This window comes from Ptychodera flava (assembly GCF_041260155.1).
Source record: "Ptychodera flava strain L36383 chromosome 23 unlocalized genomic scaffold, AS_Pfla_20210202 Scaffold_24__1_contigs__length_23054250_pilon, whole genome shotgun sequence".
NCBI classification, from domain to species: domain Eukaryota; kingdom Metazoa; phylum Hemichordata; class Enteropneusta; family Ptychoderidae; genus Ptychodera; species Ptychodera flava.
The window spans coordinates 7,785,970-7,811,832 of record NW_027248278.1 but is presented as its reverse complement, the minus strand read 5'-3'; the positions used below and the strand labels follow the sequence as shown (position 1 = coordinate 7,811,832).

The 25,863-nt window shown below is 39.0% G+C and overlaps 1 protein-coding gene across 2 annotated transcripts in view; it reads right to left on the bottom strand.

Moving 5' to 3' along the window:
- Positions 1 to 13,989: 13,989 nt before the first annotated feature.
- The window catches only part of LOC139124469 (uncharacterized), a 45,837-nt gene continuing 33,963 nt past the window's right edge, over positions 13,990 to 25,863 (bottom strand). Inside the window, exons 2-6 of one of the 2 annotated variants that reach the window (XM_070690608.1) lie at positions 22,220 to 22,329; positions 20,817 to 20,878; positions 16,844 to 17,242; positions 15,992 to 16,399; positions 15,060 to 15,141 (exon numbers count right to left, since the gene is read on the bottom strand). In XM_070690608.1, coding sequence (XP_070546709.1) covers positions 15,068 to 15,141; positions 15,992 to 16,399; positions 16,844 to 17,242; positions 20,817 to 20,878; positions 22,220 to 22,224 — 948 coding nt within the window. In that variant the 5' untranslated portion in view covers positions 22,225 to 22,329 and the 3' untranslated portion in view covers positions 15,060 to 15,067. Of the gene's footprint in view, positions 14,078 to 15,059; positions 15,142 to 15,991; positions 16,400 to 16,843; positions 17,243 to 20,816; positions 20,879 to 22,219; positions 22,330 to 25,863 lie in introns of those variants that run through there. The other variant, XM_070690607.1, reaches the window with a different exon arrangement.

Below are 25,863 nucleotides of genomic sequence, written 5' to 3'. Positions count from 1 at the left end.
TATGCTCATTGACTGACCTTCAGCGGACCTTGCCTGGTGCTGCGTAATTTACCGGGTGTAGGCTTACACTTCCCCTAACCTCTGTCTATGGCTGAACTAACCATGTAATAAACTAGGACAAGGTTAAGCGCTTAGATGTCGGATATTAGGAGGTCACTGTAGGCCCCTATAGGCCTACAATGCTATAGGCCTAAACATCATGAACGTTGCAAGCGATGGAACATTGTAGATGCCGGAGAGATTTTACTCGGCGTACTTTTGTGCTAAGTCAGCAATTTTGAGCAACGCATACCTGGCCAGATTGTTCGATATGCCAAGTGCTTTCGTCTATGTATCACAGGGCCTATCAAAGATCATGTAGGCTTAGGCCTAAACTTGAAAATCTTTTTCCCATTGTCAGCTCAGGAAGAACCTCTTCATGACTAGGAGGTTTTTCTTCCGGGGTTTTCTTTACAGACAGTACGACTATCTATGGTTCCATGCTCATAGGTCCACGGTTCAAGGTAATTTGAGTTAGGACGTGACCAGAAATAGACGCGCTAATACTGGCTCGCCAGTCGACGCGACGGAGTGTTTCCAGTCACTCATCGGGCTCTTCGCCACATCATCGTCAGAGTTTCCATAAGTTTATTCCTGGATTTTATTCAATAATATCATTCATAAAATCACATTATTTGGACAAGGCTTGGCCTACTAAAATATACCTTGTTCGACAGAATCATAAACTTCAACTAGAAGTATTTCCCCCCGCCTCCCCGCGGGCACAATTTTATGACCTCACGTGACCATTTATAAAATTTACTTCCCTGTTACGAAGAACTATACTGACAAAAGACGTCCTGGTATCATGATTGGTAAGACACAGGTGATGAAGAAATCGCCCTGTGACCACAAATATCAATGCATTAATGGCTCACCAACTTTATTGCCAATAGAAGCGATATACCCTGGCAGGCTGCTGCGTTGATGGTGGGTGAACGCCGTGGCCCATGCTCACAGGAGAACAAAATATCCATGATACCACAATCCCTCCACCCACGTGCGGGAGGGGGAGTCTTTGATGAGACATTTATTCTTTGACGAAGAGTTTGAGGATTGGGGCTTATGGATAACTTTTTTCTCCAAAACAAGAGGTACGGGGTATTCTATTGTACTGCGAAGCAAAAAAAAAAGGCAAAATTTTACCAAAAGCACACAGACACTATGGAACAAACAAGTAGCCATCCTAAACACTGAGTCTGATATAGCCGCAAATGACGCATCTTCACGCGTGACGCACCTTGTTTTGTTTGTTTTTTTCGCAGTGTGATTGCGTAACCAAATAATCAACGCCTTTTCCTGTTTATAAGCCTTACGAATGTGTAAACTCTCTTACAAAAGACTCTGAAAGCGTCCGTTTGTATTTAGGTATATTTCTAGTCTACCCCCAGTTGTCAGGGGTCTTTCTATTGCTCAGGTGTAAGCTGGTCATACCAGCTTTCCAACCGATTATCCAACCACCAACGCAAACAATCTGCTTCCGTACTTCTTCAGTGCACTTTATTATGACATAAATAACCCCGCTGATTAGGGACAAGTCTAGTTCATGTAACCATGGAGGAAAAAAAGATTTTACCTCCATGATGTCAGGCGAAAATGTGCTGCTACAAAAGTGAGTATCAGAGAATCTCCAAAGGTGAAGTATACTTCGAACTCAAACGACAAGTATCCTTACCACCGAGAGCTTAATTTCCGTTTTCTGCGATGCTGAGAAATATTTTGTGCTAATACCCTATCCCAAACTGCTGTTTTAAAGAGGCAACTGTTTCATGCAAGTGCCAAACATGAAAGTTAACGAATTTCTTGGAATGGATGCGCTGTCTGTCAATTACTATGAGTGACAGGCGACATTTTCCCTTCTATAATGAGTAACGCCCTCATCTACTGAACCTGCGAAATAATCTCTGTAGTGTCGAAAGCACTGCCACACGCTGTTTCTGAAGTAATAATTTCCCCATTTTCGACAGCTTTTTTGATAATAATTTTATACATTACACTTCCTTGTTTTTTCTAAGTTTGTTGAAGTATGGTCCTTGCTAACGCAGTGCGTTGTGTAGGATATGCAATGTTGTGGACAAACGAAATCCTATCCGGATTTAAATCAGTTGTCGCCTAATATACTTGACCTTGTCCACGTGACATCATGTGCAGGATGGTTTCAGGTAGAATGCGCCTCGAAAGTGAAAGACTTAAACTTTTGCTCAAGCTTTCCTCAATAATGAAACTTTCAACCTGTCAGTCTCACCAAATCAAGAATAAAAATCAGGGGTCATGACGGTGCAAAGTTTTGTACTAGAGAAAACACGATCGGAACTAATTTGGGATAATTGGATGGTGAAGTAATGTCTGTTTAATCAGCAAATGTAATCTTATCTGCTTTTCTTTTTAAGTTACACACTTGTTTTTATGAATAATTTGTAATATTGCAACATTCAGCTATAGGGCACCTAACACTTTTGAGAAATTTGAAAAATATAAAGATCCAATTATCCCAAATTAGTTCCAAATCGTGTTAGAAACACATTACCCAACATTTACCGATATTTGAAATGCAAAATTGCCGCCACCCCTCTATTAATTCTATGAGGAAAGGTAATTTTTGTTTCGATGATCAAAAATCTGACGCGATAAAATTTCCCTTAGTCAGAGAGCTTTAAAATGAGCCCCCACGAGAGGTAGACACGAAAGTATTGTTACAGTTTGAGAGTCCGAATTTGTCCCCGAGGCGCATTCTGTAGCGTAATGGTTTAGGCCCTAAAACACCGTTTTTTAAGTTTACTGCAAGGATATTCATTACAATAAGAGATTGCGGAGTTTGATGAAATGGTTTTGATCTTGTACCAACCATTTTTTATTCTCCTTGCTTGAGTTTGCCGAAATAGCACAGCTCTTTCTCTTTTACTTTCATTCCTTCTGTACGGTCGCTCACCAGTAAAAACGCTGGAAAATTCGATGAGTCAGCATACACATCTATGTTTGAAACTGAACTTCGAGCTGCAGTCAATACACAACGCACCTGCACCTTGTATTGATTGACAAACCCACTTCCCTGTCGATTATAAGTGAGACCGTCGCGTTTCCCGTTTTCCTTACAATTCATAGTTTTCCTACCTTGTGTTATTAATTCTTACTAGTTAATGATACCATTGTTGAGACATATGTGTAACTTTATTGTAAAACCATTTAGCCACTACCACATCATGTGTTCGACTTCCTTAATTCTGTCAACGAAAGGAAAGTACGCTGCAGAAAATAAAATTGCAGAAGCATACACTATTTGTACAGCCTACTCGAATGATATTGTGCTTGACAGCTAGATAGGCCATACAAGTTTTTTATTCACAACGCTGCAAGTGCCGGGAGGGCGCCTCTTGATTAGGATAGTTTCAAGATCACACACGAGCTAAAATTAACCCATGGACGTTTACACATTCAGGAAAATGTGCCAATTTACATTAATTTAGCTCAGCCACAGCGATCGAACCATTGCAAATTGTCAAGAACATGACCGCCAGGATCTGTACGAACATTTACATCCATCGCACTATCGCAGCGTGGAGTGTATAGAGTGACCGTACACGCCAACCTATCACACAGTGCGCCTCGGGGACAGATTTCGGACTCACAAAGTTTTACAGTTCTTTTCTTGTCTACCACTTGCGGGTGCTAATTTAAAAGCTCTCGGAGTAACAGAGATTTACATCGCCTTTGTTTTTCGAAAACCGACAATGTTATTTTGCCCCATAGAGTTAACACAGGGATGGCGGCCATTTTGAATTTCAAATATCGGCAAATGTTAGTTAATTTGTTTCTACAGCCAAACATTGCGAGGTGACTACCAGCTTTTTATTGTTGATTTGATAAGAGAATATAGTTGAAAGTTTCAATAGGGGAAATCGAACTTGAAGATTCCCCGGGCCGATTTTTAAGTTGCCCTCCTCCCGGTGACCGTATTACAATATAACGTGTTTAAGAACGGAGTTGATACAAAGAGTGAACCAAAAACATAAATCAGTAGTTTGCGTTGGTACTGTGTGACCCTATCACGGTATTTATTGTCTATTGTTCCTGAACAACAACGTATGTCATGTGTTTTATGTTCTAGCACTGTCACTCCTGGTTTGAAGGTACACACTGTAATCTTTGATATCACCTGATGCAGCCACAGCAGTCCGATAAAATATTTACCTTTGCCGCGCCTTTATCATGTCCTGTTCTGACTCAATCGCCTGTCGACAGCTGGTTTCACTCCGATTGTTTCGCAAAGCAGCTTCGCTAATCTTTGACCTGTTAAACCGATTTGACCTCAACGATAACCAGCCAAAAAGCGAATGTGTAAGGAAATTTTTTGAAACATCTTACGCGGGACGGAGAAGGCCCAGGGCACAATGCAATAGCCAGTGCAACGCGAATAAGTCATCGATCGTATATGCACAGTAGTGTCTGAAAGGTCTTGACATGCTCATCGTTAGTGTCTTTAAGACAAATGCGAATGCACATAAACGAACACATAGATAAATATCCGACATATTTATACGTGGGCATTTATGGCGTGCTGACTCTCCATACCATATCACATCCGTTTTTATGCATGAGCACAGCCATTGGTAAAAATGGGATGAATTCTCCACATTTTTGTAAAATAAAAAAGCAAACAGACAAAAACAGACGGAAAGCATCTACTCTCGATATGAGATGGAAATCTTTATTTACCTTAGTCCGCTCAGCTATCTGTATCGTGGAGGTGAGTCTTCTATTTTGAAGCTCGCCTACATTGTGTACTTTCAGCTGGTTGTTCACTTTCTACTATTTTTATAGTATTTTATACAAAGGCACAGACTTATTCTACCTGCAACTTAAAACTGATAGTGATTTTGTAGCTCATTCTTTACCATTTTCCATGTTTTCGGTAGCCGGTAACAGACACTTCGTGTTCGTGTCGGCTACATGGACGATCTGCCAATGCCCTGGGCAACGTGATGGCGGTAAAAATTAACCCATGCGTAAAAACGAAGACGCTATACGCGTTTCCGTCTTTCGGGTTTAGTCCATTGTTGCCACTTGCCAGAGACGTCTGGCGCAGATCTAGCTTAAAGCAAACATTACTACATGTATATTACGGATGTCACTTGGCGCATTGGTGGGCTCAAGTTTTTTTGTTACAGCGAACTCGCTATGTTTTTTTATACAAACAACAACTCTGTGTTTATTTTTATTTCGATTTTTAACAATGGTAATTTCTGAGCGAGGAGAAGGCACCTAAATGGGTATTATCGTGAAATACCTCAACATAAGAGTTGCACTTGGCATAAAACTAGTAATACAGAGGCGCGAGAGCCTTGGACATTTTGCAGCATCTTGGCTATTGTTCTGAAATCAATTGTTCACAAAACACATGATCCTGACGCAACCACTGCGCATCCTCATCAGATCACGAGGCAATGGTCCTGTTTGTTGTCACGGTCACGCGAAGATAGTACACCTCATTTGCATATTGTCGTAAGTGACGTATCGACTCGCCGCATCTACATGTGATGTGACCTACAAGTTATGGCCATATCCCTGTGCGATGATAGTCGCTCAAGGACAGCGGCCGTTATATAACCTCTCTCAACAAACTGCAGACGACATTCAAAAAGTTTTCTTTTTAATAATCGTCAAAGTAGTATTAGTATGCGCCTCGAAAGTGAAAACTTCAACTTTTGCCCATTTCAAACTTTCAATGAGGAATCTTTCAGCCATTCTCTTTCAAAATCAAGAATAAAAATCGGGGGTCACCGTGGGAATTTTGGTACTAGAGAAACAAATAACTCAAGATTTACCGATATTAGAAATTCAAAATGGCCATCATCCCTGTGTAAACTCTATGGAGAAAAACAAAATTTTTCCAATTTCGAAAAACTAAGGCGGTGAAAAGTTGTTTTACACCAAGAGCTTTAAAATGAACCGCCACAAGAGGTATATCAGAAAAGAATTGTAAAAGTTTGAGAGACGAAAAATCTGTGCCCGAGGCACGCTCTACCTTAAGGCCAAAAAAAGATCGTTTCTGGTCACCGCACGCGTTCGTCATGTCTTTTTTTTTTTGGGGGGGGGGGAGGCGTTACATACTCATCAGTACAGCTATCCTTGATATCCCTGTCTACATGTCCAAAATGCTTAAAAGAAAACGAAAGTACTATGTAGCCAGTGATAAAAGACAATGTCTGTTGCATCAATATTGCCGAACCAGCATTGTTAGGAATAAAATAAGAAAGGAAGGTAGTAAAAAACATCAGAAAACCGCGTCGCCGCGTCACTTTTTCTGAATGTAAAGGGACCAGAAACATTTATATTTATTTTGGCCTAATACTGCCTACGTTTCGGTAATACACACATTGACTGGGAGTAAAAATTAATGGGTAAAAATTGACAGAATAAGGTTATGTACCAACATCTGTCTTTTGTCGGCTGCAAGTGGAATCGAACTGTTATATTTGTGTCGTCGTCTGCCATGTCTGTGACTTAAAATATCCATAGGTACTTGCAAAGCGCAGTGGGTTTTTTTTTCAACACTTCAGCAGCCTATGGGCTGAAACACCCATCTTCCGTCAAAAAAACGGGACAATACTGAAACTTTAATAATATATTTTCAGTATTTTTGTTCTATAACACAAATTTATTCTTATTTCTAAAGTGTGTTGAAGTGCATGTATTGTATCTTTGATAACAGATCTCGTCGACGTCCAACCCTTTATCTCATATGTTAAAGCCCAAGGGACCCTGAAGCACTCGCGCCCTCACAGATGGGGTCGTTTGAATTGCGCCTTTGCAACTTACTAATTTACAAACATATACTTGCATCACGTCAATTTGTTCAAGTTATAGACTTTGCCACAGGGATATATGTATATTTGACTCTTTATTCTTTACAATGCTTTTCTGATGTGCACTCCTGGCGGCTCATTTTAAAACTCTTGGAGTAAGAAAAATTCATGATGTTACAGCGTTTCGATAATCGAATGGTATTTTTATCTACATAGTATATGTTGCAGCTATAGGTAAATAGAAGTATTGTGTTGTTTTGGATGGCCATAACCCTATTGTGTTCCAACTTATAGTTCAAAATCACTTTGTCTTGAATCAACGCCTACCTCGGCGTGGTTCTTTTTACCTGAGCTCAGGTATATTTTACTATTTTGAGCAGCGCCCTCACTCTGCACTAAGTCTATAAATCGAGTTCACACAGCGCCGCTTCTAATCGAGCACATACACATTCACTCGGCTACGAGTTCTAATCGAGCACACACTCACAAAAACACATGCAAACACTTATTAAGGTAGAACTCGACTCGGGGACAGATAGTCTGACTCTCAAATTTCTACAATTCTTTTCTGATCTACCACTAGCGGGGGCTCATTTTAAAGGGACAAAGTTGGTCATTTTTCATGAATTTTGTTTGATACGAGATACTACTTATATTTTTTGACATGTTGAAAGATACTGAATGAATGGGTGACCATGCATATATTTGACCCCGGTTTTAGAGACGATAAACGAAACCATAGCGAAAATGAATTAATGGCCATGACCATTAATTTATTTTCGCCACGGTTTCATTTGTCTAAAACTTGGGTCGAATATATGCATGGTCACCCATTCATTCAATATCTTTCAAGATGTCAAAAATATAAATAGTATCTCGTATCAAACTTTGTCCCTTTAAAGCTCTTGGAGAGAGACTTTCAAAGGCTTAGTTTTTTCGAAAATCCAAAATTTAAGTTTGCTCCATTGAGTTAACACAGGAATGACGGCCAATTGGAATTTCAAATATCAATCGCAAAATGTTTGGCCATTGTGTTTCGCTAGTTCCAAACTTTTGCACAGGAAAGTTTAAGCAAAAAAAGTCTTTCACTTTCGAGGCGCATACTACCTTAAGTGCAAATAAAAGTTGAAGTTCCGATTGATGCTGCGAGCAGTTTCAAGGTAGGTTTTTTTTTATTTTTCAAGACAAAAAAAATCAGACATTAAATCTTGCTGGTTTTGTTTTGCATTGAACAAATCGGGGAAAAAAACTTATCTTGGTGAAATAGTAAATTTAGTGACGTAAATCTTAATCTTAATCTTTAATTCTTATAGCGCTTTACATTAAAATAATCTCACTGCGCTTTACACTAACAAATAAAAGGATGGTTCGAACATAAAATCGTTAAAAATTCACAGTAAAAATGCAAAGTTAAAAGAAACAGTTTATAAAATATCATCATAAAACTACGAAAATTACGAACAAAAAGACGTGGAAAGCTGAGTTTTCAGTTTACTTTTTAAAACATCCATTGTTTGACCCGTTCGAATATGTAATAGCAGAGAATTCCATCAATGAGGTGCGCAAATTAGAAAGCCCTAACACCGTAATACACTGTTTCCAACCGGCTGATATAAATTTACAACACTGGAATGGAAGCGAAGTGTACGCTGAGTGTCACGGACTGTAGCAATTCAATACTTTGGAGTGAGACCGTAAAGAATCTTAAAAGTGATGCTAAGAATTTTGAATTCTATCCTTTGCTTAACTGGAAGCCAATGTAATCTATAAAGACAAGGTGTGATATGATCGGTTTTTCTTGTTCCAGTAACTAAACGAGCTGAATTGTTTGAAGTTTTTGGATTTCATAAGCAGGCAGGCCAAAAAGCAAACTGTTACAATAATCTAAACGAGACGTGATGAAAGCGTGAACAAGTTTCTCCGGCTCCGTAGTGCTCTGATCTAAGGTGTTACGAATTTTCCCTATCTTCCATAACGCATGGGTAGGCAGACCTACAAATATTAACAACAAGGGCCGACATACTACAGACTGTATCCATGGTAACACCAAGATTACGTACTGTGTTCGAAGCCTGTATGGTGACATCACCAATCCGTAGATCATGACACAGCAAAATATTGTGCAGATATATTTGAATTTAGATGAGGAATGTACAATCTCTGTCTTCCCGTCATTGAGAACTAACATATTTTCTCTCATCCACCCTCGGATATTCTCCACACTAGACTCGATAACATCGATAAGAACCCGATCGCCCTCACAGGTGATATAAGATTGGGTGTCATCTGCATATATCATAAATGGAGTTCGAGCCTACGGCAACGTGAGAGGTGGTTTCTGAGAAGATATTCGACTAAATCACAAAACATGATAGTACAAAATTTCACGTGTCCCAACAATGTTGGACAAAACTATCTAAAAAGAAAGCATTCTATGCAGAGTGATAAGTAATTTTGTCAGAAATTCACATGTTGATAAAATTTGAATAAAATGGCAACGATACAAACTATGCATATAACACTAAAATAAATCAACACATATTCTACAAAGAATGCATCTACAAACTAAATATCAAATATCTGATCAGTTAGGTGTGAGTATATATTTGAATTGTTTTTCGTATATGGTTCTTGTCTCATGTTTAATATGTTCGCGTTGAGTCGCACATTCCAGCGTGGCATTACTGTCAACCCACTCTTCAAGTATCAGCCGTCTTCTAAGACTGGTTACATACCTGGTACCCCTGAAAACAAAAACACCATAAACCAATGACGCCATGAAATACCAAAATGTGAGGTCTACATGGACACTGTGCGATTTTGCACAAATTTTGACGTTTCTACAAGTACAATTTAAAATCATTAAAAAGTCTACCATCAAAAGTATGGTGGTACCTGTTTGAAAGACGATTGCATCCCTGAGAATAATTCGTGATAGTCAACCCCTTCTACGCAGGTACATTTTGCCATTCTGTGGTATTTGCTGAGAATAAAGGATTCGGTTGTTTGGGGGCGCTCCCGATCCGTTAACCGCAAACACTCAAACGGCTGAATTTTTCAATCTGCGTTATTTTTCTACGAATCAGCAAAGCCCAAAACGCGCAAATAGATAACAATGCTTCATAATCCTGCATAAATAAAAAAAGCTGTATCTTTTTGTAATATTTTCACCATTTTTGTTCTACGAACCAAACTTTTCTGCGTAAAGTGTACGCGTTGAAATACTGAGTATTAGCCTTGCAAACACAATGCTCGCTTACTGTGTGCAATGCTACAGATGACAAATGACTCTTGTCAACTCTAAAATGCCAGGAAAGAGGTTTCGACATTACATACATTTGACGGCACAAACAAGGTGAACACTTGAAATGTCGATGTGATTCCGGGTGTAGTGAAACTGACAGATGGACAGTTCGAGAGCGCTCTCTACGTTCCAGGGGTAGCGTACAGAGCGCCCTCTAGCGAAGTATCTTTCAGTCTAGCTGGGGTGTAGTCTGGTTCCCTGACCAATTTCCCCGGTAGAGGGCGTATATTTCCCCACGCCCTCTACCGGGGAAATGGGTCAGGGAACCAGACTATCTGGGGTGCAGTTTGCTGGCAAGAAACTGTATTTATAGTCAGACTGAAAGTGTTACAAATTATCTAAAAAATGTTACAGTTCCTGTAACTATACATCATGAAGAATCTCTTACCTCCATGGCAGACTGGTACTTTATTTTCGACAGAAACCAAAACCAGTGAAGAAGGCAGAAACAACAGTCATTGCGCTAATTGTCAGAACTGCAGCTCCGCTAGTTGGCGGGGTAACTTCAGCAACAAAAAAACAAACAAACAAAAAAAAGGAAAGTAAATCGAAGGGCACATTGGGAGTACAAAAGAACGTCAAGAGACTTTCAGCCTGAGGACAGAGCTAAGTTTATAAATCGAAAGATGCCAGTCCATGATTATTTCAAATCAAGGCAAATTGAAAGTATACGTCGCGGCTTTTTTTCTATAACGTTCACTCAAGGCAAAAGATTCGACATTAACTAATACACTCATTTTATTACGTTTGAACATTATTTGTCTGTCTCAGCGACAAGGCCTGAGAATATCAAACCAAAACTGAATAACTTCACAAATCAACATGACACTAGGGACTCCCATTTTATCGACTGTGTGCGGGTCATCCCTAAGGCAACCCGATTCCTTTCAAAAATTTAGATGACATGGTTATTTATGTCTTGTACCAGAAATCTCAAGAGTTCTGATGGCTTCAACTGACAGTGTTACAGTTGTACAGTGTATGCAATTATCTTCGTTATAATTTCACATCAATTATACGCGGAAGATGATGTCCTAACAGCTAACTTTGAAGTATCCGATTTGAGGTCGATTTTTAAGGTAGAATGCTCCCCAGGGACACAGATCGATATTCGGACTCTCAAACTTTTACAGTATTATTTTGGCCTACCACTTGTGTCGGGGGGGGGGGGGGGGGCATTTTGAAACTTATGGAGTCCGCCGTCTTAGTTTTGTGAAAAATCGGGAACTTATTTGTCCTCTATAAAGATAACTCAGGGATCGTGACAATTTTGAATTTATATTGCATAATCTGTTTCTCTAGTACCAACGCTTGCAGCGTGCCCCCCGCCCCAGTTCTATTCTTGATTTGGAAAGAGAATGGTTGAAAGTTTGCGTGTGAAAAAATTTCGAGCTGCGAACTACCTTAGGAACCCAGTTCATAAGTGTCAACATAACCGTTTTCTGACACACAAAAAACAAAACGGACATATTCGATCTAAACATGAAGGAATCCCCCGCACTACTACTGGCGTTTTCTTTTCTATTAAGGCCATTAAAAGGGAATTCTTTGTTTGCCGTCCTTGGATTTTTGAAAAAACCTACCAGCCAGCCAGAGAAAAAAACAAACACACAAGAAACTCAAGTGTGTTAGCTTTATTTGGTTTCTTTTGAACAATTATATTTTTATTTGTAGTGGTGTTAACATTGTGTTTGTTTTCTTAATTTTCTCTGAAAACCAATCAGCACGCGGACGGCAAACAAAAATTTTTATTTAAAGCGCCCAACCATTAGTTTACATAAGAAGATGGGGTTCCAGAATTTTGGAGTCGGAGCTCGATATAGCTCGACACAAAACAAAATGAGAAGAAACGAGATGGTAAGTATAAAGAGCTATATCTCATCCTTTTGTATCTGCAGGAACAATTCGGATTTCCCCTTGAGATGTGTAATATACATTATACGTAACTCATTAACTCTTTGAATATCAAAGTAAATTTAAGTCACCTTTAATAAAAAATACCCCAGTTATTTTTTATATTTTTACCAAAATCTTAATAAAAAATTGTAGCCAACGACATGTGATTTCCATTTTATCTAAAATCATTAAAAAAGTACAAAAAAATTTCATAAAGTTGGTAAAATGTTGCACTAAAATTTGGCGGCGAAAAATTACAGCACTCAAAGCGTTAACTCACACAATTATGACAATAGAGCATATATCTTTCGGTTGGTGGTCACCAGCGTATGTGGCATTATTCATACAGGTTGATGCATGAAACTGAAGAATTGCAAGAGAGTTTTTATCGTTTAATGATGTTGATCTCAACTGTGGCAATTATAAACATTTGAAATGAAAACTCCGAAGATAGAACGCACCTCGTGACCTGATATTCAAACTATGAAATACTTACAATCCTTTGCTAATATGATGTTTGTGTTTAGTCATACTTGAGCCTGAAACATTTTGCTTTCACGTTATTTGGAATATCGAAAATGAACCTTTTAAGGTCCATAAAGCTAACGGAGGGATGGCGGCCATATTGAATATCAGACAGCGATAAACTTCAGGTATTTTTGTTTCGCTATCACTAAACTTTGTACGATGAACCCTGGTTATTATTAGTCAGTTGTTAGATGATTGCTTAAAGCTTGCTCGATTAAAGTTTTTAGGGTAGAATGCGATGGAGTCTATCTCAAAATACGCACGGAGTAGACAATGAAAATAATGAAATGTAACAGATAAGGTTGTGAAAAAGTCAAATAATTGCACTCGCTTTGAGTTATTTTGCACTTTATCGTATAGCAGTTTGTGATAACAGCTGTCTCTGGGCGTTCGATGATGAATGTGAGAGGTTACTCACAGACGATGGCACAACATTGTGACGCTATGAATGGTAAGTACGCCCTCTATTATTTTCTCAAACCACAGTCCCTCTAGAGGGACTGTGCTCAAACCAACAACAACAACAACTACATTGACATGTTTATTTGATTTATTTGGTCAACCTCGACGGCAATCAAACCTTTATGTTAGAAGCCTAGCTACTCATACATTTCAAGTAGTATGCGTCTCGAAAGTGAGATACTTAAAATTTTGCTCAAACTTTCCTCAAGAAATAGCAAAATCATTCTCTTACGAAATCAAAAACAAAATCACCCTGAAAAGTTTGGAACAAGAGGAACAAATTACGTAACATTTACCGGTATTTGAAATTCATCATGGCCCCTTACCCAATAGAGAAAAATAAAGTGTTCTATTTTCGAAAATCTAAGATTGTGAAAATTTTTCCCACTCCAAGAGCTTTAAAATGAACCGACACAAGAGGCAAATCAGAAAAGAATTGTGAAAATTTGAGAGTCCATATATCTGTCCCCGAGGCGCATTCTATAACCTTAACAAGGGAACATTAAACGTATTGTGTTTTGGATGGCTATCACATTATTGGGTACGAATTGAATAAATCAGAAAAAGAACTTCCTAGGTTGAATAGTAAATTTAGTGAAGAAAGCAGAGTTCGCGCCTAAGGCAACGTGAGAAGTTGAGAGAAGATATACGGCAAAATAATAAGACATGATAGTACAAAATAATTCACGTGTCCCAACAATGTTGGACGAAACTGTCTAAAAGGAAAGCATTCTAAGCAGAGTGATAAGTGCTTTTTCAGAAATTGACTTGTTGATAAAATTTTGGATAAAATGGCAACGATACAAACTATGCATATAACACTAAAATAAATCCACACATATTTTACAAAGAATGCATCTACAAACCAAATATCAAATATCTGATCAGTTAGCTGTGAGTATATATTTGAATTGTTTTTCGTATATGGTTCTTGTCTCGTGTATAATATGTTCGCGTTTGAGTCACACATTAAAACATGACATTTCTGTCCACCCACTCTCCAAGCATCAGTCGTGTTCTATGACTGGTTACACCTCTGGTACTCCTGAAAAACACAAACAAGATAAATCACTGACATCGTGAAATACCAAATGCCAAATCTAAACGGAAACTCTGCAATTCTTTCACAAATTTTGACGTGTCTTTATGTACACTTCGATCGGAAAAAGTAAGATCAAACATTATCGTGATACCTGCTTTGAAAGACGATTGCATCACTGAAAGTAATTAAACAATATTCTCCTCACCGGCCCACAATAGATGAAAGCAAACTTTGCACGACATAAAATATTTGGCCGGGCAGAGAACAAGAGTCAAAGTTTGCTTGAATCTATTATGGGCCGGGAAGGGGTAAATCATTGCTATTATCACAGAGTAAAGCAGTAAGTCCCTTGGGGTGCGGGAGGGATGGGAAGGGATGGATTTTTTGTGCTTTGGTTTACTTTATTTGATTTTATTAATGTGATATTTCAAATACAGATTTCAACTCCAAACCGTCTGACTGCTTTCTTTATTATTACAAGTAATTTTATTAATTTTGACTGCAGTATTTCAAATAAAGACTTCGACTCAATACCGTCTGCCTGATTTGTGTATTACCTACAAGTCCTTATCTACTCTCCAACTTGTGTATACACCTCTGTAATTGCTCCGCAAACTTTGCCAACTGGCAAATCAGCTGTCCGTATAAGCAGATTAATTGATTAAGTCAACACAACAGCCGTCACATACGCAGTAACACTACGTGTCTGACGGCTGTGGCACATCCCCATATGAAAATATCAAGAGTAACCCCCCGGAATTTCGATGTGACTTCGAGTGTAGTTTGATTGACGGATCCGTTGGTCGAGGGCGCTTTCTACGTGCACTCCAGGGGAAAGCGTAGAGAACACTCTCTAACGACGGATCTTTCAGTCTAGGGTGTAGCTTGCTGGCAAGGAACTGTATTTTACGGTCAGACTGAAAATGCTACAAAATATGGAAAAACGTACGAGCTTCTATAACTAGACAGCATAAAAGATCTCTTACCTTCAAGTTACTCCCGACAGAAATCAAAACCAATGAAGAGGGCAGAAAGAATAGTCATTGCGCTCATGGTCAGAACTTTAGCTAAAACGGGAGAATGAAAAACACAAAGATGACAATTCAAGGCACGTTGAAAGTGTCAAAATAACTGGGTTTTTGGCACCAAAAATCAAAATAACACGGACATGTTCGATCTTAGCATGTAAGGCCTTGATGCTTTATTGTAACAGTCATCGGTTTGTAGGGATTCTGGAATTTTTTTGTCAGAGCTGTTAGTGGTTGTCTTGAAGCTTTGTTTTAAATCACAATATAACCGGCTTTATCCAAATGTAGGACAGTGCTGGTAAGTACAAAATTTTCAATCGGTACTGCTCAACTTCTTTCACTCTGTACTAGAAAAGTTTGCCGTGTCTAATGTGATTATGGCAATAATGGCGATTAATGCGAATATATAGCCTGCCCTCAAAGAAATCAATCACGAAAGGCTTTTGTTTTCATAAAAGTTTCTCTCTCTCTCTCTCTCTCTCTCTCTCTCTCTCTCAATCTGGAGAGAGAGAGAGAGAGAGAGAGAGAGAGAGAGAGAGAGAGAGAGAGAGAGAGAGAGAGAGAGAGAGAGAGAGAGAGAGAGAGAGAGATGCCGTGAATGGATGACTAGATAGATAGATAGATAGATAGATAGATAGATAGATAGATAGATAGATAGATAGATAGATGGATTGATAGATAGATAGATAGATAGATAGATAGATAGATAGATAGATAGATAGATGGAATGATAGATTGATAGATGTACGTAGGGATTATTGAAGCATATGAAAAACATTATGTTAACATGAAGGCTACTCCTGTTAAACGATGGACTTGGGAGAGAACACTTAATACCTTTCACAATACTCAAAGCTGTGTCCCTGTTTGTTTGTTGATGCAATCTTACCTGCACTACAAGATGGTTTTACCCCGGCTTTGTCCGGACCCGCTCCGAAAATCGCACAAACCACATTGTTAGCGTGTACACTATCCTCCACTTCTATTTCCGCGCACAATCTTGTGTATTGCTCGCACTTATCGGCGTCTAGTGTCACTGAAGTAGTGATGTCGCTGAAACTACCAGAGGACACAAGGGTAGTTTTTCCGTCCGGTGCATTTCCATCGTAACCTTTACCTCTCGTAGACTCTATGTTACGGTTTACATCACTGAAGAAGAGCTCTATTCGTGACGGTTTCACAGAGCCCTCTATAATTGAAAATTGCACGTCGAAGACCGCCTTGGTTGCTCTACCATATTCGAAACCACTTCTTTCAGGGTTGGGACGTTTCAATATCAATTTCTCCAGCGCAATATCTGAACAAAAGAAGGACACATTGTTAAAGGTACTTGATGCGGTTGACAATTAATACTTCGCTAGATAGGAACCACTGTGAGAGCAAAATTTACTCCGATATTTTCTGCGAGCAACTTTCACGTAATAACTGTAGACCCCTTCTTTTGCAATACATAGCAGTTCCGTATAGTATTGGCTTTTAGAACATGTACAGACAAAGGACACTAAGTGTAGATATCTCAAAACCAAACATATCGCTGATCTAAAGCTCTAGTTATTGTTATTGTTATCATTGTTGCTGTTGTTATACCGTCGTCGTCCCATTTCAACTGTTTGCTTATGGTGATTTAGCATTGTATAATTTTCTTTAAATTGCTCCAGTTTCCGAATTTATCGGTTTGGCCCTTGCAAGCTTGTTTTCTAATTCATTATAAGCTAGAGTGCACTTAGTCAAAATGACGTACCACGGCAATTTGCAGTGCTTTCTGTCCCACCGTCAATTCGTATGCAGGAATCGTCGTCTTCAAAGCGTGCATCATCCACAGCTGTTACTACAGCACAAAGGTGTGTGTACGAACCACAATTTGCCAAATCTCCCTCCAATGGAGTTTCCCCTCTAATTAACGTTTTCTCTCCCGGCACCACTGTGTCATTGAGTCTCACTTCAGCTCCAGAAGATGATATGGTCTTCTGCTCAAAATTCTCATGATCAGTGTAGTACAGTGTTACTTTCGTCACTTGAGCTTCATCATCACCGCTGATCATACAGAGCTCAAGTTCGAAGACGATGTCAGTCTGATTCTCGCACATGTCCTTGGTAAGATTTGCTGGTGATAATACTGTGAACCAGCCAGTACCAACGTCTGTGAAGAAAAATGACAATTGAAAAAAATTATGTTGCCATAACAATGATTTACGTCACTCTGCTTTATGTAGATCTCACATGGATACAGGTTTTTGGCGACACGTACTTGGCCATGGCCACTGGCTTTGAATCTACTCGATTCAACGACATGTTACCAACTGATAAGCTTATGTTATTGGGCTTGATGGGTGGGTGGCCGACTAGTCGGCAAAGTGTGCTTATCCCGTAAAAATAAATAAAACAAATATATTACTAGAGGGCTATGGAGTCCTTTCACGAAATCGGTGAAGTGCAAAAAAATGTATCACTACACTGCGTTACACAGAGGTTTCCTCTGCCACTATAGCAAGTAATCCCTTCATTTAAGAATAACAATATACTTTACAGTAAATATGGTGCATTCTCCACCAATAAAATTATCGAAAGGATAAAGCTTCATAGCGACTTTAAAAGAGAGGAGTCGCCCCGTCTACGACTGCGCGACTGTCAGTTATAAATGGCATTATAGTCCACGTCCACTATTTTGTCCAATATATATTGAAATGAATGATATCTTTGACTCCAAAAGTGCCCCTATGACCTCAAAAGTGCCCCCGGATAATTCTGTTGGAAGTTGTACTTATTAACTGACAAGCTTCCCTCTATAAGCAATGTATGTTTTGGAAAAACACAATTTACTAACCTTGTTAGTTCTGTTCCAAGGTATGATTTTGTGTTGTTTGAAGTGCTAAACATTAGTATATACTATAAATTTAAAATCATCCCTGTGCATTTGAGCTATATTCTTGAAGAAAAACATTAGCCCTGCAGCCTTTGTTAATTCTGTTCCGTTCTTGTACATTTATATCCAACTTGAAGTCTTTAATGAAAAAATCAATATGATTCAAAACTTCGATATTACTTCAAACCTTTCTTTCAATTTTACGATATGTACTTCAAAACACCAGTTCCCCCTTAACAACCTTTTAGAGATCTAATGTTGAGTATTTTTTAAACATAACTTGAAGAATTAAATAGCTTCAACTAGTATGACTTCAAAACTTTGCATGACTTCAATATCATATCTTTATATGGAAGGTATATTTTCGAAAAAACATACTTTGGAAAAAGTAGACCCCCCATAATTCTGCCTCGAGCCCTATTCCTGTCTTTTTCATATTCATTCACGTGTTTAAGAGCAGTGGTTATTATGACTTCAAAATGTCGATATAACATTAAATTAATGCGTCATTTTATAAAGTAGGTATGTTCTTATATAGACACTTGCCCTCGCCATTGCTAAATCTAAATCTGTCCCCAGCTCTAATTTTGTATATGTTTTCCAACTTGAAGTATTAAATAACAGCTAATATTAATTCGAAAATGTCCATGTAACTACAAAGCGTCCATTATACGTTAGATATTGTCAGAATACAGTATATCCGCCTATCTTACTAGACATTTAGTATGGGGACACCTTCGAAGTCCGGGGCACCTGAGAGGTCTTAACTGTCATATCAGTTTTCCCCGAGATTAGTATACCCTACTAGGTTTACTCGTCCACGGTTTTTCTCATGTTACCGATATTGCATATGGTAGTCGCTTGTGTTGAGGTACACAATACACCGTCAAACGTCCGCTACCGGCTACGAAATGTGGTCCACTACTTTCTTGATTGAGGAGATTGACCTAAAAGGTTGCTATCCCACAAAGCTAGTTTAAGTAACTGAGGAATTATTATTTGAAAAGTAAAGGGGAAATGCTAATTTTCCGATTGAGATTTCATGGATGGAACTTTGTTCAAACAAACTCGTGATTGCCCTGACTAAGTTTTACCATGAAAACACTGACTCTTGGCCATTGTTACAACCGAGAATTATATTTTAATACACTTCTCATATCCAACGTATGCAGCTGAGAGGATTTGAGCAATGGCTTCTGTGCTAGGGGATGTAGGCATCATTATATATTATTGCCTGAATACATGGGTTTATGTGCCCGAGAGCAGGTGACAATTTGCCCGACGCCAGGAGGGCAAATTGTCTCCTGCTGCAAGGGCACATAAACCCATGTATTCAGGCAATAATGATTTTATTACATGCCTCATCACACTAAACGCTATATGACATTTAGTTACATGCAGGGCATTCTCAAACAATTTTACCATTATCGACCACTATCAAACAGATTTTAACGAAAGTCAAAATAGCACTGCGCGCATGGATATTTTTCATCTAGCGTTAAGCGTCTACTTTGACATCGAAAAGGTCGAAGGGCTTCATCGGACCGGGTAACTATGGAAACCGGTCAGTACATCGTTCACACGCCCGCTAAATCCCTGGATATTCCTATTGAAATCAGTGCATTGATTTGCACTCACATCGAGGCATGTAATAAGGGTTGCAAGGTTTCATATGATAAAGACATTACAGACAAAAATTAACGGATGAAATTCTATGTGTCTCGAAAATCTGAAAATGTAAGACTTCATCTTGCCTCTAGTACACATTACGTCGCGTCGCCTGAGGAAACCTTTAACCTTTACTCATGTTTAGAACAGATATTCTGTTTGCACTCATCGATCGTAGCTTGTTAGTACATGTTCCGGTATTTTACGAAACTCGGACAGGATCAGTACAAACTATAAATTGCAAAAAAAAATCAATAAGTTCTCTACAATCTCTGTACGGTGATTGGATGTTATTGAGACGGCTGTGCTATTGTGCTGTCAGCTTAACTGATCTGATTGATTGTTTATTTCAGTATTCGTGGCCCCCGGCCAAAATATGCAAAATGTCACACAATATGGAAACAGATCGCTAGTATACAGTACAAAATAAACCATCAAAACAAGTAGATATATACAATAAAGAAATAAATTTATACTGGCAAGTTTCCGACAGATTCTTCCCTGAGCTTTGTTGCATAGAATATATATCGACTTAATTTCCTCAAAGTTTCAACATTTTTTAAGGCGGCAGGATTCCCAACTTATATACAACAGGTGGGTTAAAGTAATACTTGGCAATATATTTAGATCGCAATACATTATACAGAGGGCATACAAGTAAAAGTGGAATTCATTCTCAACGTGGTTTAACTTGCACATCTTACAAATTCTATTGCCTCTATGAGTCTTGTTCCAGCGGCCAATTTCAATTTTCAAAGTATGTGAGGAAGTCCTGAATTTACATAAGACTTTTAAAAACCGATTTTTCTATACAACATAAGTATGGCTCCAAGATCAATTCTTTTTTAAATGTGGCATACAGGTCTAATTTCCTAGACTTACTCATTTCATCCTGCCATGACTGTATATCAACAGAGATGCATTTTGTTTAAACATGTTCAAAAATACAGCTTTATTGCCAACACCTTGCTGTAGCCACACTTAACCAAAACCACAGCTTTGAAGGAGTTACCTAACTTTTTAACCCAGAAATCGTACTCAGTTTAACTGATCATGCAAATGGACATTAAATTGTTACAATAAAATGAATGTATCTATATCGTTACTAAGGCATGCCAAACTCATCACCTACACATGCAGTTTATAGAGAATTTCATGTTTCAGTGCCCGAATGGTACCTTACCTGGATGACAGTGTATCAGACTGAATGTAGTAACAGCCCACAAGTACTGATAAATCAAGGACCTGCAAAATGATGAGACATACGGTAAAAATACTTGTTTATAAATTTGTAACAAGACAGCGAGGAAGAAGCAAACTGTGTGGCATTATAGATATAACGGACGACGCGCTGACCATTAACGTTTATTTATGGGCAAGGGCGAGAGAAAGCCAAAAATTAACAAGCCTCGCCCGTTAATTTGGCTTTCCTCAAGCATGTAAACAGACCATTACTGTGTATTTGTGGTCAGTCACGTGGTTCAGCTCGACCAATCAAAATGCGACAGCCAGGGCATGGTAATATAATGGAAATTGTATCATGTCAGTTGAGTAAATTGATTGTGCAAATACAGCTATCTGATTGGTAGAGTGAAAAGTATCGTGGTATATTCGCGATTAGCACAGCTGGCACACGAGCGAGCTCTAGGCTTGAGCAAAATCCGTTTCTGGCATGATAAACAACTCTCAACACTCGTGCATATATATGTCGTGAACTGGTCAAAATCTCCTGGTATGTCAGCGTTTGGTGTGATTTATTGCTAAAGTATCGTAAAGTTGCATGTCTGTGCATAGCAGTTAAAGCGGTTTATTATGTTCGATTTAGTCAGTAATTGTGGCAGTAAATTTAGACAAGGGATCAGGAAATTTTTCTTCGTCTCGCCTTGACGGTGCACGTGTATTAAGGCGTCATTGTTGTTGATCAGAAGACTATTCCTGAGAGCACATACAGAAACGTTCAAGGGAGTATTATTATCAGTGGAACGTTGAATAATGGCATGTGATATGTGCAACGGAGTTGAACTGCGAGGTTTGGACTAGGGTTGTACGAGAAGAAAATGAATAGCCAATATGTTTTACTTTTGCATAAAAATCATCAATGTTTTATTTATTCTGTACTAATTATGTTGGCCTACGCTCTACTTGGCATGAAAACGCTGAAGTTCAACCCGTTTGTTCTGTCTACTGTCAATCAGCCTATTGTGGCGAGATTACGCTTTCCTTCACTCAAATTGGAGGCACCGTGGGGCAGTGGTAAGGGTACCGAACTCACTGTCAGAGGATGGTGAGTTCGAGACTCCAGCACGGTGTTGTGCCCTTGAGCAAGGCACTTTACTCCTCATTGCTCCGTTGGGCAGTGGGTACCCCATCCTGTAATTGGGTTCGCCTGTTGGATGAGTAATGAAAATTAGAAAAAAAAATTCTGCCCTGAAAATACTGTTCTCACCCTCTCTGTACTGTCCTTCATTGTCCTTCTCTGGTCGATCTCCGTTCTCCTCGGAGACTTATATTAATCACAATATAATGCGGCTTGCAAAGATGCAAAATTTCAACAACAACGTTTAATCGAACAAAAATACTACTTACGACATTATGTATCTTGAACTCTTGGTTCCCCAATTTCGGAAATTTTGTTTTTTTTAAACTTGCTCCACGTCTTCAGTTCTTTTACATAAAGCTTGTCACTCGACGAATGTCTTAATATACAAATATAAATGGTGACGTGAAAAAGTTAGACGCGTCTATTGGTTAACATAAGAAGTAACCAACCAACCGAAAAACAAACAAATAAAGAAACAGACACCACACTGTCAGAATAGCCACTTTTTATTCTAATGGTCGTTAACAGGAAACTAAGTCATGCATATTTCCGGTTGAAAACGAAAGAAGGAAAATTGATCGGTGATAACTGGTAACAAGCACGCACGTAATTGGCAGGGAGAGTAAACCTGTCAGCGATAAAGTAATATGCTTTGGTTTTTTTAGGGGGGGGGGGGGGGAGATCAGGAAGTAATAATAAATTGAGCGACTTGTTTGCCACAGGGATCACTCCAACGATCGTTTCACAGTGTTATGGACATCTGTTCAGAAGAATTCGGTGATCACATTAATTGTGAATGACCTGCCATTGGCAATATTGATGTGAGTTAGCAACGAAAATTTTGCCATTGACCGAAACTAAAATAAATCAAGTCCAAAATGATTACGTGTAAACGTATATCGTATTCACTGCGAAATAGAGAAAATACACACATGAGGCCGAACAAAAATATGTTTCCAGCAACTCGACCTACCCTAAAAAACTGCCCGCTGACTCTAAATGTTTTTTGCATTTCTTATTTTATTGGCCTCGGTCAACACAAAGAAAGACTTATATCCCCCGACCTACCGATCCTTATTTTCTGAGGTATGTTTCCCGATACACATATTTGTTATTTACCCTGAGTGTCCGGCTATATTTCCGGGTACAAACATGTTAAAATGGACTTCATAAATCTTACCAATAACCTGCTTATTGTTGAGGAATCATATTTTCTGCAGCTCTCTACAGTGTGTTTTCGTGCTTGTTAGGTGGAAGGTTAGTTAAAGGTATCATAATTTAGGCAATTTTATGCTGCGCGGTCACTGATACGCTGACGCATGCGCCAATTTTACATGACTGTAATACGTTTTATTTCTGTGACTGCCATAATCACCTTGTGCCATTGCTGTCGTTCTCTGCAACCATGACGACGCCAGCTTTAAGAACGTCCTGCGAGGGAGCCCGGGGTGCTTGGGGAGGGGGCTCTCCCCTGCTTTGGTAATGTGCATTCGACAATTGAGCCCTTTGTAGCATTAAAATGATTGTTAAATACTGAAATACTGACAATCTTTCAAATCTGAGAAAGAAAACAACATAAATATATAATTAGCATAGACAGTGAACATCTATATTTACTAACCAATAAAAGTGCAATATTAGAAATTTGCATACGTATTCAGTTGTGGAACTATTTTGCATATCTCCCGTTAGAACTATTCTTAATAAATCTGGAGTGATCTTGACAATCACGTCAAGAGTCCTGGCAAGAATGCGTGATCTGTCATCAGGATCCAAAAGTGTCAGCTCTCTGATTATCAGACACCGCATAGAAAAGCGAAATTTCCTATAAATAATGATAAGTTTTGTTAAAAATGTGTTTGCAAAAGTGAAATTCATGCACAAAGTAAGTTACGCACAAACCACTTGCTCCGGACAACCCATAGATCTTGAGGGAGAAGAAACTCGTAATCACTTATCAAGACGAGAAGTAAGCATTCCAGAAATAGTAGAAGTTACACGAAGTACAGAGACGCTGTTCAGTGACATCGAAATTTTCATGAATCTGGCCGGATCGGATGGCGGTCTGGAGCAAAATGTTTTGTGCGATTCATAAGTAACCGCAGGCTCTGTCGTATCTATTGTTGCTGACCAGTTTCTAAACCCTGCGATGAACCGGTGTGCCTGAGGACAGCCTTGCTGGGTCAGCCCTAGGTCAAACGCAACGTGACAACTCGCAGGCTCTCAAGCTCGCTTATCTTTACCACACCTACACACAATTGTCAAAAATTGAAGAGTGGCATATTGTGTCAGTGAAGAGAAAAGCGACCTTCGTCTTCAATTGCCGAAGGCGCTATAGCATCGCAATATATATTTCGCACTTTTGATTGCGCTCTGAACGTTTTAATAAGCTACTAGTATCCATAACTGTTGATCAATGGACAACTGGCCGGACAACTGGAAACATTGTCTCTTTCGAATAAATCTTAGGAAGGCTGAACGCCGGGTACACGTTTACCCACCAGCACTGAGCACAACACAATTTCCCATACACAGCAAGAAAACTACAGGCAGATTTCAGTACATTGCCTGTAACAGGGTCTGACCAGTACCTGTGACAGTCAGTCAGAAATAACCTCTGTTACAGGACCTAGATATCAGAGGTGTATAAACGGGTGTGTATCAGGCCTGGTTTTAAAGGAATGTATACAATGATGTAATTTCTGAGTTTACCAAGTGCCTTGATCACATGACTGAAATAAGCTTACTGGTGTACAAACAGTGGTGTGTCAGTATTGAATGTACAGGGTCTGTTATAGGGTCTGAAAATTTGTCAGATTTCAGGGGTGTATATTTTGAGAAAATAGAGCTAATTCTGATGACAGAAATGAATACGGGCGTAAATTTGTGCACATTAAAAAATTATTGACCCTGTTACAGGTTTATATTCACATTGCTGTATACAGTCCTGTAAATACAGTGATGGGACAGGCAGAAATTTCAGGCCCTGTCACATCACTGTGTCTACAGCACTGTCTATAGCAATGTCATCACAGCACTGGCCACAGACCTGTACATCATCCCTGCCACAGCAATAGGGCATCTTTGTTGACAGACCTGTACCACAGGGTTGTGTCAGGGTACGTAGAGGGCCTGTCACAGCGGCAAATGTTGTTTTGCTGTGTTCTGCTTTGTTCTTAAACATTTTATCTTAAATTCTTCAGTCTTCATAAATTCATGTCATCAATTTCGTCCGTGCAAAGGCTAATGTCACGATGACCTAATAGCGTCTCTATTTACAGTAATAACTTTTGTGCAACGTGTGCACCGACTCTCTCAAACAGAACTATAAAATAACAGTAACAGCAAACAAGACATAATTCGTCGTGGTTACTTTTTCTACTAAATAAAGCTAGGCTTCCTTCAAGGTTTATTTTGTAGAATACATATTCTTTGACTTTTTAATACCAACTTTTGAATTTTTACCTTTATGCGTGATCATGTGCATTATTGAATCTGCATCGATGCGATAGAAAAATTATTCAGACGTAATGTTCTGTTTCACTGAAACTCCCTTGATTGTAAAAATCACTACTGCATTTCAACAAGCGTTCATAAGCGTTGACAAAGCGTTGTCGGCTCTTCCTTTCCCCGCCTGCCCTCCCACTACACGGAAACTACATGTCATCACCTCCTATGTTAGCTGGCGTTAATGAATCAGATGTAATATTAAAACGCCATTTTCCTTTGTTTTGGTAAATGTCACTTTGGGTTAACTCACACAATTATGACAATAGAGCATGAATCTTTCGGTTAGTGGTCACCAGCGTATATGGTAATATTTATACAGGTTGATGCACGAAACTGAATAATTGCAAGAGAGTTTTTATCGTCTAATGACGTTGATCTCAACCTTGGCAATTATAAACAT